General features: G+C 37.3%; 1 protein-coding gene across 1 annotated transcript in view; it reads right to left on the bottom strand.

Annotated features, from left to right (window-relative positions):
* LOC128661646 (ethanolaminephosphotransferase 1-like) overlaps positions 1 to 18,807 on the bottom strand; it is a 189,672-nt gene that overhangs the window by 84,559 nt on the left and 86,306 nt on the right. Inside the window, exon 4 of the mRNA XM_053715877.1 lies at positions 580 to 654. Coding sequence (XP_053571852.1) covers positions 580 to 654 — 75 coding nt within the window. The remainder of the gene's footprint in view (positions 1 to 579; positions 655 to 18,807) is intronic.

An 18,807-nucleotide genomic window follows, 5' to 3' on the forward strand; every position in this document is an offset into this window, starting at 1 on the left:
AATACAAGCTTGATGAGAGGGCTAATACCGTACAGCACTATTAAAAGTAGAGGGCACAGTTACACAACAAAGACTCCAGCTGTGTTATGATACCTAGGTTAACACTTTTAATACTGGACTGTTCGTTATTCTTTATACAAGGCTGAGCACAATCCTACGCGATTAATTGTGCTCCACTTGTAATCTTGATGAGAGGGCTAATACCGTACAGCACTATTAAAAGTAGAGGGCACAGTCACACAACAAAAACTCCAGCTGTGTTATGATACCTAGGTTAACACTTTTAATACTGGACTGTTCGTTATTCTTTATACAAGGCTGAGCACAATCCTACGTGATTAATTGTGCTCCACTTGTAATCTTGATGAGAGGGCTAATACCGTACAGCACTATTAAAAGTAGAGGGCACAGTCACACAACAAAAACTCCAGCTGTGTTATGATACCTAGGTTAACACTTTTAATACTGGACTGTTCGTTATTCTTTATACAAGGCTGAGCACAATCCTACGCGATTAATTGTGCTCCACTTGTAATCTAGACCTTTGTGTTCTTTTATTTAGAGCTTTAATCACCTTACCTAGAGCATATGCCAAAAAGTTGCCAACTGCTGCTGAGACCCAAACCCAGGTTGGTATGTGTTCATGACCAGGCCCTAGTAAAAAAAACACATAAAATGATGTTCATATGCATTCATAATACACAAAATATTTATAAAAGAGCAGTAAACGCATAAAAACATTTGTTGTTTTTGTTTGTTTAAACCTATTTTGCTGAGGCTTTAACGGGATATCAAACCCAAAAATGTTCTTTTGCAATTTAGACAAAGCATACAATTTTAAGAATGTTTTTAATTTACTTCGTTCCCGTGATATTCTACGCTGAATAGATACCTAGGTATGTGTTTGGCGCACTACTGGCAGGAAATTGTGCTTCCCTCTAGCGCTCTTGCATATGGATAACAGTCTTTCAAAACTGCTGCCATATAGTGCTCCTGAAATGGGCAGCCTCCTAAGCTCACTTCTCTGCTTTTCAACAAAAGATACCAAAAAACAAAGAAAAACTGATAATAGAAGTACATAAGGAAGTTGTTTAAAATCACATGCTCTATCTGAATCATGACACACAAATATTGGGATTCAAATCCCTTTAAATACTTACATTTTATTGCTAAATATATTCAGAAAGTGAAAAGGCAGACTTCAGCTGCTATTCTATTTTATGAAACACACTAAATGGTTCTATGCCCCTAAATCTGAAAGGAAGACGTAAAATAATAAGGAATTTGGATGTCTCCCTCTTACTGGAATTGCCGTAACCTCCTGAAAACAGGACGTAATATAAACAAAATGTGAATGCCAGCACTAGTGTGAAGGAAAAGTATTATCCACATAATTCAGGCACATGGAAAAAGATTTTTCAAAAACACAGCTCAAATAAAAAGATGTCATTTATAGATATTTTAGGACAGGCATTAAGAAACTATTTTGAATTTTGCAGTTTAAAAGTACAACAAATACACATTTTAGCTACTTTATATTAAACATGTTTTTAAAATGACAGAATAAATACAAATATATGACACATAATAATCACAGATTGTTGCTACTAAGAAGCCCATCTGAATTCTTAAGGACCCTTAGTAAGCACCATTACATTTTTAATATCAGATCTTTGCCTGTATTCTATCAGGCTAATGCTATTTTATTAAAATTAGAATGTATTAAAAACCACAGACTTCAGTTACAATTTCTTCGCCAGTTATTCAGCTAAGTAAATATGCAGCTTATGAAGATGTTTCCTAACCTTACCACACCTAAGAGGTGGCAGAATTAAAACATCCTGAACTCAATTGTCCAGGATAATTAAAGTCCTTTTGATGTGCAATTGTTTGTTCAAGGGTAGAAGAGTGGGTTTAAAGGGACTATACAGTCAAAAGAAAACTTTATTGATTCAGATAGAGCAGTGTTTTTCAACCAGTGTGCCGTGAGAGATCCTCAGGTGTGCCACGGCAGACTGACAACAGTGTGACATATTTTTTAAACTTTGCTTGTTTTTTACTCCCAGTGCAGGGGTAGTTTGTAGGAGGCATGGCATAACAGCACAATACATACAGTATATGTGTGTTTGTGTGTATGTGTATATATATATGCTGCATTAGGCTACAATGTGTGATTTTTTTTAAATTTTGGGATGGTGGTGTGCCACAGGATTTTTTTAATGTAAAAAAGTGTGCCACGGCAAAAAAAAGGTTAAAAATCACTGAGATAGAGAATGCAATTTCAAACAACTGTCCAATTTAATTATATGATCTAATTTGCTTACTTCTCTTGGTATCCTTTGTTGAATAACATATCTAGGTAGGCTCCACTGGGATTTAGCTGCTGATTGGTGGCTGCACATACATACTTCTTGTTATTGGCTTACCAGATGAGTTCAGCTAGCTCCCAGTGGTGCATTGCTGCTTCTTCAACAAGGGATGCCCAGCGAATGAAGCAAATGTCATAATAGATTTAAACTGGAAAGTTGTTTTGTATGCTTTATCTGAATGTTATCTAACTCCAAGCAAACATGATTGGACAGGTTCACTGCCTGGGAACATTGTCCACCTGCAGTATAAAAAATGGAGCCCAAAGGAATCTATTCAAATTCATTTTATTTTTAAATTCAAAACTATTTCAATGTATTCAACTGCTTTTAGCAAACACAGTTCTAAAGCTGTCAAGGCCGTGCAAATTTTACATGTCCATTGCTCTATGCAGAACAAAGAGAGCAGAAAATGAAGGAGAGAAGGGTTAAAAAGGTGGTAATATGTAGTAGAAGATAAGGTTGCCATCCATGGCACTGAGCATGCACAGAACTATCATTTATTAAAAAAGGTGCATGAATGGCCAATGTGTGATTGAAAGAGGATAAATGTGTTTTTAACAGTTCTGAATTGTTGAAATAAAAAAGTCCAATAATCAGACTAAAAGCTGCTCAAAATGTGTATTCTTATAGATTGTAATGTGTGCTTACATTCTTTCAGGCCAGAGTATTGGTGGAGCATGTGTGACGTGTGTCCAGGCAGCTGCCACCTTTAAGGTAAAGGTAAAGTGCAATATAAAATTGTTTCCCTTTAATGTGTTTCAAATTGGTAAAATGCTCCTTTTTTATTTTAGCATATGAAATAGCTGGTTTTGCTCTTTGAAACAACAACCCATTAAAATGGGTTGAGCTTCTATGGAGAACAGATTTAATTATTGTATCACTAAATAAACACAAAGACCCCCTTATTTATGCCTAAGATAACAACTGGAAACAAATATTTTAGTACCTCTCTGTTCCACCCCACAATGGGAGCATACATTCTTCTAAACCTTTTCTGATTACATAGTTTTTTATAACCCATACCTTCCGACATTTGTGTCTAGGTATTAGGGACTTATAAGGTTTAAGGGGGCATCTGGTGGCCACACTGCGAGGGGTGGGGTCATGTATGTATAGCGGATGGGATCATGGGTGTGTCTGGTGGGTCTGAGGGTGTGTCAGGGTGCTCCTTGGGTATATCTGGGCAGTCTATAATGGTCTTAAAGGACATTCTGCAAACCAGGACATATGTCTCAGGGGGACAGAACTCAGAATTAGGGACAGCTGGGATGTGTGATAACCAGTACTGAAATTTTCAACATAGGTGGGGATACAACTGGCAAAAGCAGGTATTTCAAATTAGAAAATAAAGATAAAGGCCTCTAGTTATCAAGCTCCGCTGCTCCATAACCTGTCCGCCTGCTCTGAGCAGGCGGACAGACAGTGCCGGAAATCAACCCGATCGAGTACGATCGGGTTGATTGACACACCCCTGCTGGTGGCCTATTGGCCGCGAGTCTGCAGGGGGCGGTGTTGCACCAGCAGCTCTTGTGAGCTGCTGGTGCAATGCTGAATACAGCGAGCGTATTGCTCGCCGTATTCAGCGAGGTCTGGCGGACCTGATCCGCAGTGCGAATAAGGTCCGCCAGACCTTAATAACTAGAGGCCTATGGAGCTATTTGTAAAAAATGTAATATGCTACAGCAGGTAAATTAGATCACTGGGAACATATTAAAGGTAAAAAATAAATAAATAACAGGGCACTGTTCCCTCAATTACACACATCACAAATTGCTATTATCAGTCCAGTGGAAAAAAGGAACTATATACGGTATAGTCATGATCCATTCCAAATCAGGTTTTACTTTCATGTTTATTATGATTATGAGTAGATGTGAGGAAGTTCCTGTCCAAAAAAATTAAGTATAAATAAAGAATTTCTTATAGCTTTTTTTCCAAACTGAGTGCAAGACAATTTAGACAAAGGGCCCGTTTTATTAAGGGCCTAATGGCCCCTAATGCTGCTGTTTCCGTATGAGCCTTCATGCTCTGCGGAAACAGGAGTTAAGAAGCAGCGGTCTTAAAACCACTGAGGCTGCGGACAGCAATCAGCTCGATCGAATACGATCGGGTTGATTGACACCTAAATCTGCAGGGGGCGGCATCGCAGTTAACCAGAACTGCTTGTGCAATGTTAAATGACGACAGCATATGCTTTCATCATTTAGCGATGCAGGGCGGACATGATTCGCTATAGTGAATCATATCCGCCCGGGGTATGATAAATCTACCCCAAGGACTATAAAACGTGAGTTCAGCAGGCTTATTTTCTAAGAATTGGAAAAGTCAACATATCCCTTAAATAGATGCCTGTGTAAAAAAACTACTTAGCTTCTATCCTTTTATATTCTTTTTTAAAGGGAATGCCCTTTATGCATTTACTTTTGGAAGAATTTCTAAACCACAACACCCCTATATACAATTAGTTGAATATGACAAAATAAGTCTCAGTACATGGAGGATCAATATCTCCCCTCTCTATTCCCCCCTTTTGGAATTTGGATCCTAGTCAAATCCTTTTGGTTCTACCTATATCTAATTGCATATTGCATTGTATTTATTTTTTTATAAACTTAATAAAAACTGATTAAACTTTTAACGCTGTTATGCCGTTCAATTCCATCATAATTACACTGGGCTTTAGAGCCGCTATGACGGAATAGAACGTCATAGCCAACGGCTGTCCTGAAGCCTTCTGTGCTTCCTGGATTTGATCGCGGTCTGGAGGGCGTTCCTAGGGTTATAGGGATGCCTCCCAGACGCGATCCAATAATTGAATTGATTTCAATTTGTCTACATCGGAACAGTTGTTCCAATGTAGACACTTTAGCCCTGGCAGGAACGGGTTAAAAATAAAACAAAAACTTGATTTACAGCAAACTGGACTAAACAAAGGATACCAAAAGAACCAAGCAAATTTGATAATATAAGTAATTTGGAAAATTGTGTAAAATCGTATGCTCTATACGAATCTTGAAAGAGAAATTTTGAGTTTCATGTCCCTTTAAGCTATATGGGACAGATTGGGAATAGTAGCACATCAATAATATTGTTGCTTGCTTAAAACAAGATGTTAATGAAGAAGAAAGAAATATTACATTTGCTAGACTAAAACTGAGAATAATAGAGGTTTTGAATATTTAAGTACAAATAATACTCCAGTATATGATATGTTGCAATACTCTCTGGTGAGGTGTCATAGAGACATGGATGGTGCCCAGAGAAATAACTCCACTCATAGATCACTTTCAATATGGTCTTTAACTTGTCCCATACCAGTCTTACTTTGCCATCAGGTCAATGGAACTCTACCACCCCATTGCTCCCTGTGATTGCTGAAGGAACAATACAGATGTTGTGAAGCATAATAAACATCTACCCAAAAAAGATTCAAACTAACTGATGTGAACTTTGCTGAGTGCTTCATTGGGTTATGACTTAATAAATAAAATATCTGGTGCACTTGTTGAAAACCAGACTATCAGGTACATTTGTATCTTGGGTACGGTGTTTGCCTATCCGTGTTTTTACCATTATCTATGGAAGCTAAATTATCATGGCAGAAACTAACTTGATATCCATTTTTAAGAAGTCCACTGTATGAACCCAAGTGCCTGCAGATCATGCTGCTTACACTGCACAAGTACCATTTCTATTATGTCTATAAACCATGGCCCTGAGATGTGCATCAGTAACACACCCTAAGCAGCAATTACAGCAGACTTCACACCCAATACTAAGTGCACAAGTCACAGTTTTACAGTTTTTTAGGAGTATAATGACAGCGCAGATCAATTAAGTTATTAAAGGGCCAGCAACTATTATAGGCCCAGATTACAAGTGGAGCACTAATACTAGCGCGGTCCAAGATATCAATAGCACTTGACCATGCTAAAATTAGGGCACTAATTGATAATACAAGTACATGGTAAAACAGGTTTACCAGAGAAGATTGAGCGAGGCTGACGTCCCTTTATCTCACCCTATACTTTCAATGAAGATCGCGACCTTGCTAAATATCTCTCATATTACAAGTTGAAAGTTATGGCTTGCGTTTGAGCAAAATCCCACATAGAGCTAGAAGAATTAGTCCGACCTGAGACCTGAAGTTAAGTGTAAGGGTTAAAATGAAAGTTAAACAAAACACATGTAAAACATATTAAAATAGAGTAGTACACTCATATATATACATTTTTTTTTTTTTTTTAAAGTGAAATATACAAAAATGTTTTAAAAGGGACATGGTATGATATAGGTGTTTGACTGGGAAGGGCTACAAAGTATATATACAGTATATATGTATGTGTATATTCATACATATAAACACATATATACAAATATATATACACTTTTCTGCCCTTCCCAGCCAAATACCTTGCAATATGCAATATAATTTTAAATCAATTTTAATATGTTTTTTAAAAGAAATAATTGAAATCCCTATATTCTTCACTTCGAAAAAAAATTCCTATTATTTTTAAATATATATTCCTATATATATTCATATAGATATATAAGTATAGATATTTTACACAAAATATACCACATATATATATATATATATATATATATATATATAACAATAGCAGAATGCACCCCTGACCAATCAAAGCGAAGCCTTGGGTGCTGCAAAAAGTGCAAGTATATTCCAGAGAAGAAAGCGCACTGCAAAGGACTTAGTTTAAATCCCACTTTAATGTGTGAACATTTTCGAGCCACAGAAGCTCGTCATCAGACAGGCAAAATATTTACCACCACCACCGGACATTTATACACAACATACAGGAACGTCCTTTGGTGGGTGTGTACATCCGTGTCAGCGTAACTCCCATAATCTAAACCAAACAAAATAATCAAACTATTGTTACAATCTAACCAATATTAGAATGTTACTATTAAAAACAGTGTGATAATGTCGAAAAAATGAAGAATGTGTTTGAACAAAAACCAGATGTATCAGACTGTCAAGAAACATCAGAGCGGATTCAACCTATCCGACAACAACATGGTTGCCAAGGAAACTGTACACAAAGTGAACCATCATGATATAGCTCGCTCGCATGTATGACAGTGTAACGCAACTGTTGATAGCTAATATAATCCCCAGGGGTGGGGACTAGGAAGAAATATTAATGAAAACAAAGTAGGACCATCAGTATAATTATATAAAAAATTATATAAAATATTATATAAAAATAATATACTTTAAGGACAGATAGGCACATTCAAGCTGGTATCTTTGCCATTAATATGGGGTTATGATCAGATTAAGTAATCTAGACAATTAATTATTTCAAGATTCTGGTGGATACAGTAGGACGCAATTATATCTTTATCCTCAGTGCATATATATTATATTATGCCTACCATAAAGGTAATAAACTACAGAATCACAAACTGGAGCAATTAGAAAGAAAAAAAAAACAACGTTAAAGAAAAATGATATATATGACAAAGAAAAAGAAGAAAAAGTAAAAAAGAAAAGAAAGAAGGAAAAAGGGAAAGTATATTTAGAAGAAAAAAGGTCCAAAGGTAAAGAAGGTCAATTCTTATAGAGCAACCAGCTCCTTATGGGCAAGAATGAAAGATGTACAGCCGAATGGGTAGTGGCTCTCACTGTATGAAATTGATTTGTTAGAGGAACGCCTGTCAGTCTAAATGTACATTAAGTCCCTTGGGCGTGATGGTTTCCAGTCTGAAGGTCCACCTGGCTTCTTTCTGTAATAATAGTTTATTACGATCTCCCCCCCTAGGCATAGGGGGACATGATCTATGATGGTGTATTTCAAATCAGTAACTTTATGTTTGCATTCCAAGAAATGCCGGGCCACAGGTTGTTCAGAGAACCCCTGTTTTAAAGATGAGCGATGATTCGCCATTCTTGTCCGGAGGTCATCAGAAGTCTTGCCCACATAGTACAGACCACAAATGCAGTGTAATAAAAACGCAATGTAGGTCGTAGTACATGTAAGTCGATATTTATGTTTGTATATCTGACGCCTATGTGGGTGAGTAAAGGATGGGCCCGTAATGAGTCCACTACAGGTTACACAACTCTGGCAACGGAATACTCCAGGTTTTTTAATGTCCAACCAGGTGGTGTGTTTATAACATTCTATTGGGTCCATTTTGACAATAAAAGGTCTCTCAGTGATCTTGATCGTTGATAAGCAAAGATCTCTTGACCACTATCTACCCACGGACCCCAGTGCTTTACACTGTACCAAAAATACATAAACAACTACAACACCCACCGGGTAGACCGAAAGTTTCGGCCATAGGTTCCCTGCAACAGCCTCTAGCAATATACGTGGATTCTTTTCTGCAATCCCTTGTTCAACATATGGCTTCTTACCTAAAAGTTTCAGCTACTTTGCTGAGCCTACTAGCACGGATGGGACCAATGGATGATAATGTGCTGCTTGTTACCTTAGACGTAACAAGCTTATACACAGTGATTCCGCACACAGAGGGCCTGCGAGCAATAACCTTCTATCTATCTAGGTACCCATATATAGGTCCACCCCCGGATATTTTACTTTATCTACTTGAGATTTGTCTCACTACTAATTATTTTCGATTAGAACAGTCGTTTTATCTTCAACAGACAGGGATCGGGTCCAATGTGGCCGCATCGTACGCCAACCTGTACATGGCCTGGTTTGAGAAATTCGAAACAGAATTATTAAAGAATGACCAGATCATTTTTTTCAAGAGATACATGACGATCTGTTGCAGGTTCTAATGGGCTAACGGAGCACTACAATTCAAGATGCATTATGATAAAGAGCAAATTGACTTTTTGGATATCCGCTTATACAAACAAGGTGGCAGGTTACAATCAACTCTGTTTCGGAAAGGGACAGACAGGAACTCTGTCACCCACCAGCAACTAAGAGATCTTTGCTTAAATCACAACCACTCAGGGTAGTCAGAAATAACACAGAAGAGTGCCATAAAGAAAACTAACTTCAAGAAATGATTCAAAGATTTCAGATGAGAGAATATCCTAAGAAACTACTGCAAGCCAAAAGTTCAGAGCTTCTCAATGACATTGGTGACACTACAGAAAATAGAGACCAACGCATGACATTTGTCACCACTTACACTGGAGCCAAAAATACCTTTCCAGAGGTAGTCAAAAAACATTGGGACATTATTACAACAGACAAGTCCCTTCCATTAACACAGATGCCAGCACCACGGATTGGTTATCGACAATCAAGATTACTGAGAGACCTTCTTGTCAAAACGGACCCAATAGAATGTTATAAACACACCACCTGGTTGGACATTAAAAAACCTGGAGTATTCCGTTGCCTGGGTTGTGTAACCTGTAGTGGACTAATTACGGGCCCATTCTTCACTCACCCACATAGGTGTCAGATATACAAACATAAATATTGCCTTACATGTAATACGACCTACATTGTGTATTTATTACACTGCATTTGTGGTCTGTACTATGTGGGCAAGACTTCTGATGACCTCCGGACAAGAATGGGGAATCATCGCTCATCTATTCGGACAGCTTTAAAACAGGGGTGCTCTGAACAACCTGTAGCCTGGCATTTCTTGGAATGCAAACATAAAGTTACTGATTTGAAATACACCATCATAGATCAAGTCCCCCCTATGCCTAGGGGGGGAGATCATAATAAACTATTATTACAGAAAGAAGCCAGGTGGACCTTCAGACTGGAAACCATCATGCCCAAGGGACTTAATGTACATTTAGACTGGCAGGCGTTCCTCTAACAAATCAATTTCATACAGTGAGAGCCATTACCCATTCGGCGGTACTTCTTTCATTCTTGCTCATAAGGAGCTGGTTGCTCTATGAGAATTGACCTTCTTTACCTTTGGACCTTTTTTCTTCTAAATATACTTTCCCTTTTTCCTTCTTTCTTTTCTTTTTTACTTTTTCTTTGTCATATATATCATTTTTCTTTAACATTGTTTTTCTTTTCTTTCTAATTGCTCCAGTTTGTGATTCTGTAGTTTATTACCTTTATGGTAGGTATAATATAATATATATGCACTGAGGATAAAGATATAGTTACGTCCTACTGTATCCACCAGAATCTTGGTATAATTAATTGTCTAGATTACTTAATCTGATCATAGCCGCATATTAATGGCAAAGATACCAGGGGGATTATATTAGTTATCATCAGTTGCGTTACACTGTCATACATGCGAGCAAGCTATACCATGATGGTTCACTTTGTGTACAGTTTCCTTGGCAACCATGTTGTTGCCGGATAGGTTGAATCCGCTCGCATGTTTCTTGACAGTCTGATACATCTGATTTTTGTTCAAACACATTCTTCAGTTTTTCGACATTGTCGCACTGTTTTTAATAGTAACATTCTAATATTGGTTAGATTGTAACAATAGGTTGATTATTTTGTTTGGTTTAGATTATGGGAGTTACGCTGACACGAATGTACACATGAACCAAGGGGTGTGCCTACTGTGTAGAGCGTGACGTTCCCGTATGTTGTGTATAAATGTCCGGTGGTGGTAAGTGCAATTGTAAATATTTTGCCTGTCTGATGACAAGCTTCTGTGGCTTGAAAACGTTCACACATTAAAGTGGGATTTAAACTAAGTCCTTTGGAGTGCGCTTTCTTCTCTGGAATATATATATATATATTTATATATATATATATATATATATATATATGTATATATATATATAGAGAGAGTCCAAACAGAAAAGCACAATCTTACCCCCTCCGTGAGAAATGCCAAGGTGCACTGCCAAGAGAAATAGAAATGTCCAAGTAGAAAGCAGGCACTCACTGGGCTTTATATAAAAAAAATATCTTTTACTGCAGATATTAAAAAGACATATGATGTTTTATATAAAGCCCAGTGAGTGCCTGCTTTCTACTTGGACATATATATATATATACATATACACAGTATATATATATATATATATATATATATATATATATATATATATATATATATATATATATATATATATTATTAATAAAATGAATATTTTCATTTAAGTGAAGAATATAGGAATTAGAATTATTTCTACTGCACCTTCCGTTTTAGCGCAGTTGGTCTAGTGCAGCGTCGGATTAATGCACAAACAATAAAATGAAAATGCTTTTTTATTGCGCCCCATAGATATCTATGGGAATGGGTGTTAGCATGGTTGCTATATCCGAACTCCAGAAGTCTTTCGCTCGTGTTCTAACTTTTTACTTTCAAGTTCTAATACCAGCGCTAACATGGGAGCGCTATAGATTTACCTTGAGTGCAGTTAAAAATTTATAGTTCCACTTCTATCATATTTGGGAAATGAGATATAAAAATATGATGTTTTCCTAATTAACTAATTATATTATGTAACAATATGCATTCATCCTGGTGAAGCCATAAAAATATTTTGTTGCTGTTTAAAAAAAAAAAAAAATCAGCATGACCATATGAATCTGTATTGTACACTTATATAAAACCCAGGACTACTTGCGGAAACATGTAAAGCCTTTAAATAAAATATTATATAGAAAATCTGCTCACTTTTATGATACTGTTATATGTACTTATTGTTGATGGGTTCTCTTATGAAGGAAGAAACATAAAACAAAGGTAGATGTCGTGCCACTGTCCTGCCTCTTTTTGCTTCAATTCTTATAATGGAGATACCCAGTAAACAGAATGTTGTTCATGTGGGATTTAAGGGCATGTGAAAAATTCCAACAATGGCTCTAGAATGCCCTGAATCACCCAGGTCCTGCCCCTCACGAACCCTTTGGTTTTATCTAGTGAGAGTAAATTACCATAACAAAACAGATGTGTGAATATTTTACAATTATAAACACTGACATAAATAGTACTCCAAGTGTGTTTTCTAAGTATTGCTATTGTGTATTGGAGACCTCATGTAACCATAGATATAACGGAAGGAACGCCCACTAAAGATTCACCATTAAGACGAAAGGTAAAGCGAAGCATAATGCTGCCTTTATGACAAGTTATTCTGGCGACCTCACAAGCATGGGAAAATCTATTTTGATTTAAACTATAGCATCCAAATACAACCACTTCCCAAATCCAGCTGGGTAACCAAGGCAGCATATCAAACAAATATTTGTGGGTTTTTTAAAGTAAGAAATGTTTTTTATAAAGACTATTTGAAAACAAGGAAATTATTATATATAATGCTTTTCCACAGACTCATCAGCTAACTTTCCAAAATCGTTCTCCTGTGCACATGAAACTCCAGATGGGCCCAGACATCAACAAATCAGACAGGTGATTAATTGTCTAACCTTATTTTCCATCCAATCCCAAATACTTCTTTACAAAGTCTATATATAACATCTTCTGTACCAAACTTTCCTCACATTGCAGAGATATATAAGGAAATGAGACACCAGAACAGTTTTGGTTCTTTTAACCTCTAAACTGACAGTGACGGCTGAAGTGAAATGCCATGTGATGTATTACAGCTATTTTTCTGGCATCCAAAAGAGTTAAAGAACACTGAAATTTGCTATATATATTTTTTTTTTTGTTAGAATAAATGATTATAATGTATGCATCATTATTATTTTAATTTATTTGCTAATATATACCAAATTCTGTAGAGCTGGGTACATGAATTAGGGGTGCATAATTACACTGATTAACAGTGTATGTATATATAACATTCACCTAGATTACGAGTTTTACATTACGTTTTTTAAAGCTGAAAAATTGGTCATTACTCCGGAATGGCCAGGAACGCATATTACAAGTCGTGTTGATATAGCTGTAATGCAAGCATTTTAGCCTGTAACGCAACGTCCATTCCGCACTCAAAAAAATTACTTTTGAGTGTGGGATTTTCATAGCACCGGTAAACATGTTGTGCGGACAGGCTAAAATGCTTGCGTTACAGTCTATACCAACACAATCTATACCGCCATCTGAGAGCAGTAGTTATGGATTTTGCAAAACAAAAATGTTTCACAAAACTCATAACTAAAATGTTACAACGTCCACTAACACCCATAAACTACCTATTAACCCCTAAACCGCCACCCTCCCGCATCGCAAATACTATATTAAACTTATTAACCCCTAATCTGCCGCCCACCCGCATTGTGACTTTTAAATACATTTATAAAAAGAAAGGGAAAGGGTCTTGAGAAAGGCCTAGCACGTGCCGAAACGCGTAGACACTGGTAAGCCTTTTTCTATATACTATTCTTATAGTTATACATGCTACACTATATTCATCTCTTTTGACAGGAGGATATTGTTACCTGTCCCTAACCTACCTCAACTATCCTTGAGATCCCTTCCTTCTATCAAGTTCTTCCAAGAGATTCTTTACCCTAAATCTTCAAATTTCAAGAAACACTATATCATTATGTTGGTGATGTGAATCACTCTCACAGTTACTTCATTCAGTCTATCACTGTTATTTTGGATTTTTATAGACTATATTATTGGTCTTTTTCACATTTTTGATTTTTTATATTTTTTCATCTCATTTTTTCACTTTTTATTATAATATATATATTTTTTTCATTTGGCACCTCTGTGGTACACGTTATTTATACATATATTCGTATTTTTAGCAAATTTTGGTATCTACAGGACATTGACTATTTCATTGACTCATACACTTCTAATTACCACGATCCACACAGTGTCATTTTCCCCATTGGATTTCGTCACTGGAGTTTTTTCACTTGATTTTTTTTTTTTTTTACATTTCTATACACCCGAATGGATACAATCAGGATTTCTCAGCTTCACGTTTTTTCCTTTTATCATTTTAACATTTTAAGGAATATTTATGTGAATCACACCATACAGGATTGGTTAATCAGAGGTCACTTAGTGAAGTACTTGGTTTACCATATTTATTTATTGAGAGTGTTGAATTTTATTGTTGTTTTTATCATTGTATTTTATGGTGTAAAATATTGTGCATTGTATCATGGATCCATGATTTTTTAATTATGTATTAGATTGATTTTAATTATGTATTAAATAGATTTTTAAACGTAACTCTTGTCTGCTTAGAATACCTTGCCTCCGTTTGGTTAGGCGCCTGGGCACATACTTTCCTTACTAAATAAATTTATTAACCCCTAATCTGCCACCCACCCACATTGCCAACACTATTTAAATATATTAACCCCTAAAACGCTGCTCCATGAAATAGCCGACACTATAATAAAGTTATTAACCCCTAAACCACCGCTCCCCGACATCGCCGCCACTAAATAAACCTATTAACCCCTAAACCTCCGGCATCCCACATTGCCGCCACTAAATAAACCTATTAACCCCAAAACCTCCAATCCCCCACATCGCAAAACACTAAATTAAACGATTAACCCCTAAACCTAACACCCCCTAAGTTTAAATTAAAATTACAATATAACTATATTCAAATAAATAAAAACTTACCTGTGAAAAAAAAATTAACCTAATATTAAACTATATATTAACCTAACATTACTATTCTAATAAAATAAAAAAAACTACCAATTAAAAACACTAAATGACAAATTTAAAAAAAAAGAATCCTACAAAAAAATTTAAAAAATCTAACATTACAAAAAATATAAACACTAAAATTACAAAAAATAAAAAAACTAAGATTACAAAAGATAATAAATGAAATTATCAAAAATAAAAACAATTACACCTAATCTAATAGCCCTAAAAAAATAAAAAGCCCCCCAAAATAAAAACACCCCCTAGCCTACAATAAACTACCAATAGCCCTTAAAAGGGCCTTTTGTAGGGCATTGCCCTAATTAAACAGCTATTTTACCTATAAAAAAATACAAAGTCCCCCCAACAGTAAAACCCACCACCCAATTCCCCCAAAAATAAAAACCTAACTCTAAAAAAACCTAAGCTTAAAAGGGCATTCAGCACTTTTACTGCCCTTAAAAGGGCATTCAGCTCTTTTACAATTGCCCAAAGACCTAATCTAAAAAAACCCATCAAAAAAATGGAAAAAAACACCTAAGACTAACCCCATTAAATCTACTCATGGTTCCTGAAGTCCAGACATCCATCTTCATCCAGGAGGTGAGAAGTCTTCATCCAGGTGGCAACACCTTCATCCATCCCAGGGGCGTCTTCTATCTTCATCCCGGCGGCGCAGAGCAGAGCTATCCTTTGTCGTCCTGCGCGGAGTGTCCTCTTCATATGGTCGCCGTCGTACACTGAAGCATCAATGCAAGGTAGCCATTTCAAAATGGTGTACCTTGCATTCCTATTGACTGATTTGATTCTTCAAATTCAAATCAGCCAATAGGATGAGAGCTTCTGAAATTCTATTGGCTGATTTGAACATAGGCATCAATGAGGTTGCGTTATAGCGATCGCCATTCCGCACTTCAGGTGTTAGTTTTTTTCTTACACTTTCCAGTTTTTTTTCTTACACTTTCTCCCCATTGATGTCTATGGAGAAAGCGTGCACGAGCACATCAAATCAGCCCTTGGCTTTTGTGCAGTATGGAGCTTAACTCACCATAAAGCACAGCAGAAGGAGGCTTTTCTGTAACTCGTAATGACAGCGCCATGGAGAGTGAAATAACGCAACTTTTTTGGCGTTATTTTCGCGCCCTGTTTAGTGCAAAACTCATAATCTAGGTGATAGTGAGCAAATGATAACAAGAGCAGGGGCATGTTATGCATTGTTGCAAACACAGATGTAGTAGCGTTATAAAGACAAACGCACATAAACACATTAAAGATTAAAACTTATAAATAGAAAAGCTATAGGATTCTTGCCACTCACTAACTGCGCTCAAAGTAAACTTTTAACTAGGGCAACTAAGTGCGCACATTACAAGTTGATAGGTTGATAGTAAAAAGTTAGCACAAGAGCGAAACCTGATGCCCACTACCTTCAGGACTTTATGAACAGAGATCTGCAGATGGCGCTAAACATGAAAGAAGTTCAGATGCCTGAAGAAACAGCTAGACAGTGTTGAAACGCGTTGCATATATTTTAGACTTTTAGGGGCCGAATTATCAAGCTCTGAATGGAGCTTGATGCCCCTGTTTCCACGCAAGCCTTCAGGCTAAAGATCGCTGCTCCATAACTGGTCCGCTGCCTCTGAGGCTGCGGTCTGCAATCCGCCCGATCCTATATGATCGGGCTGATTGACACCCCCTGCTAGTGGCAGATTGGCTGCAAATCTGCAGGGGGCGGCATTGCACAAGCAGTTCTGGTGAACTGCTTGTGCAATGTTAAATGCCGACAGGGTATCATGTCAGACAGACATTGATAAATCCGCCCCTTAGACTTTTTATCTCAATAAATTGATATTTTAAAGAATCTATCAGACTCAACCATTTGTTTTAATTAATAGTAACTTTATTTTATAAAGACTTCCTTATGTTTTGTCCTGAATATTTTTCCGTGTGCAGACTGTAACTGCTTACTACGCGGGTTTCTTTAGAGGAAGAGGGTATGGGGGAGTGCCTATGCAATGTGTAGCAGATATGTTCCGGACTTCCGATCACTCTGTTAGGCGTTTATCGACAGCAGCTCTACACATCAGCGGTTTTTTACAGCTGTTTTCACACTGCAACGCATCGCATTCATTTTATGCCCGTATCTACTTAACCAGTTAGTGCTTTAACTGTATTTTATAACGGACACATATCCGCTCATCAGGTAACCCTAGTATTTTTCTTCTATACGGTTAAGCGTGCATACACTGCTTTTATCATATTTATTCATTAATTGTTATTTTTACCACATTTTTTATCATCTCCTTCTTACATATATATACATTGTTTATACAAATATTTCACTTGTTACCTATGCATTGTTTATTTTAATTGAATTTATTTTAATACATCTAAATAAAATCCTGTTTTAACTACCTCTTTTTTACAATACATTTTTGAAAATTTTTTTCAATTTTTCACTTTGATACCAGCTCACATTAATGAGGAATATCCTCTCATTCTACCCTCTGTCCAAACATACAGAGTGGAATTAGAGAGGAATTCCTACAATATCCTTTTCAGTCTCTAGTCTCTAATCAGACTGTCTGGACTCCTTTATATATGTCGTATTTTCCGGCGTATAAGACGACTTTTTAACTCATGAAAATCTTCTCAAAAGTCGAGGGTCGTCTTATACGCTGGGTGTCATTTTATAAGCCTTATTATTACAGAGTACAGACAACGTTATCCTAAACTGAGCTCCACTGAAACAGAGGCGGGCACTGGGCAGGTGCAGAGGTTGCCAAGGAGATGTGTTGTATGTAATGGTGGGCAGTGAGAGCTAGTTTGTTGCAATTACCCTACATAAGTTTTGGAAAGTTACACCACATTGATTGGTTGGGAGCTAGTAGGTAAGGAATGAATAATTGCACTTGCAACTGCATTTTTTTAATTTAATTTAATTTTTTATTTCGGTAAATTTAAAAAAAATTTGTTCAGCGGACGTTTTCTTACTTCCGCCGCCCGCCTTCCTGTCCCCTGCCTCACTCACAGACAGTTGCCTTGCCGAACATGGATGGAGGGAGACACGCACATGCGCATGTGATCTCCCTCCCAGGGCTGTGAGGAGCGGCTGTGATCATATCCCAATGTCGCATGATCGCAGTGAGAGTGAGTGGGATCGCAGATCGGACCGGTGAGGAGGGGGCCAGCAGGGCAGGGGTGACCAGGCGGGAGGACTTGTGAGGGGGTGAGCGGTGAGGTGACCCAGCAGGCAGGGGGCACACAACGATGATGGAACAACATACGGTATTTGTTTATTGAGTAATGGTTGGGTTTTCTATACATTTCTTCCTTGTATCTACCGGTACATAATTTACCCCATATACCATAACAACATGTCATGTCATAGTACCGGTACATTAAGTTAACAGTAGCTTTCTGTACAAATGTATTGTGTTATTGTGCCTTCCTTTTCCTGCATTACACCCACAGCTTCTCTTTTTATTTCCCTCTGTCACTGCGCTTCCTCTCTCCCTCCACCGCCGTATTGGGCTCGTGCCTCTCCCCCGGCTCCTTCATGCGCACATCCTAGCCGCAAAGCCGCTGTGCTAAGCAGGTGTAAGTCCTTCAGCCGGTTTGAACCAGCAGGCACGAGACTGCGGCTCTGCGGCTAGGATGTGCCTACCTGTTCTTGGAAACCTACCCGGGCAGCTAAGTACCCGGTATTGATTTTTCCTTCAGTGACTGAAGGAAAAATCAATACTTAGCTGCCCAAGTAGGAAACTACTGAAGGACATGTGTCCCTGCAATATGAAAGCTGTACAAAACCCCAATACACTGTTAGACTTGCTGCGATACATATTGTACTAACACAACTAACGTGTTTTCTATAACATTTGTATAAATACGAGCATTTGTTTAGGCTCCATACATATTGTACTAACACAACTAA

This window comes from Bombina bombina, chromosome 5 (genome assembly GCF_027579735.1).
Source record: "Bombina bombina isolate aBomBom1 chromosome 5, aBomBom1.pri, whole genome shotgun sequence".
NCBI classification, from domain to species: Eukaryota; Metazoa; Chordata; class Amphibia; order Anura; family Bombinatoridae; genus Bombina; species Bombina bombina.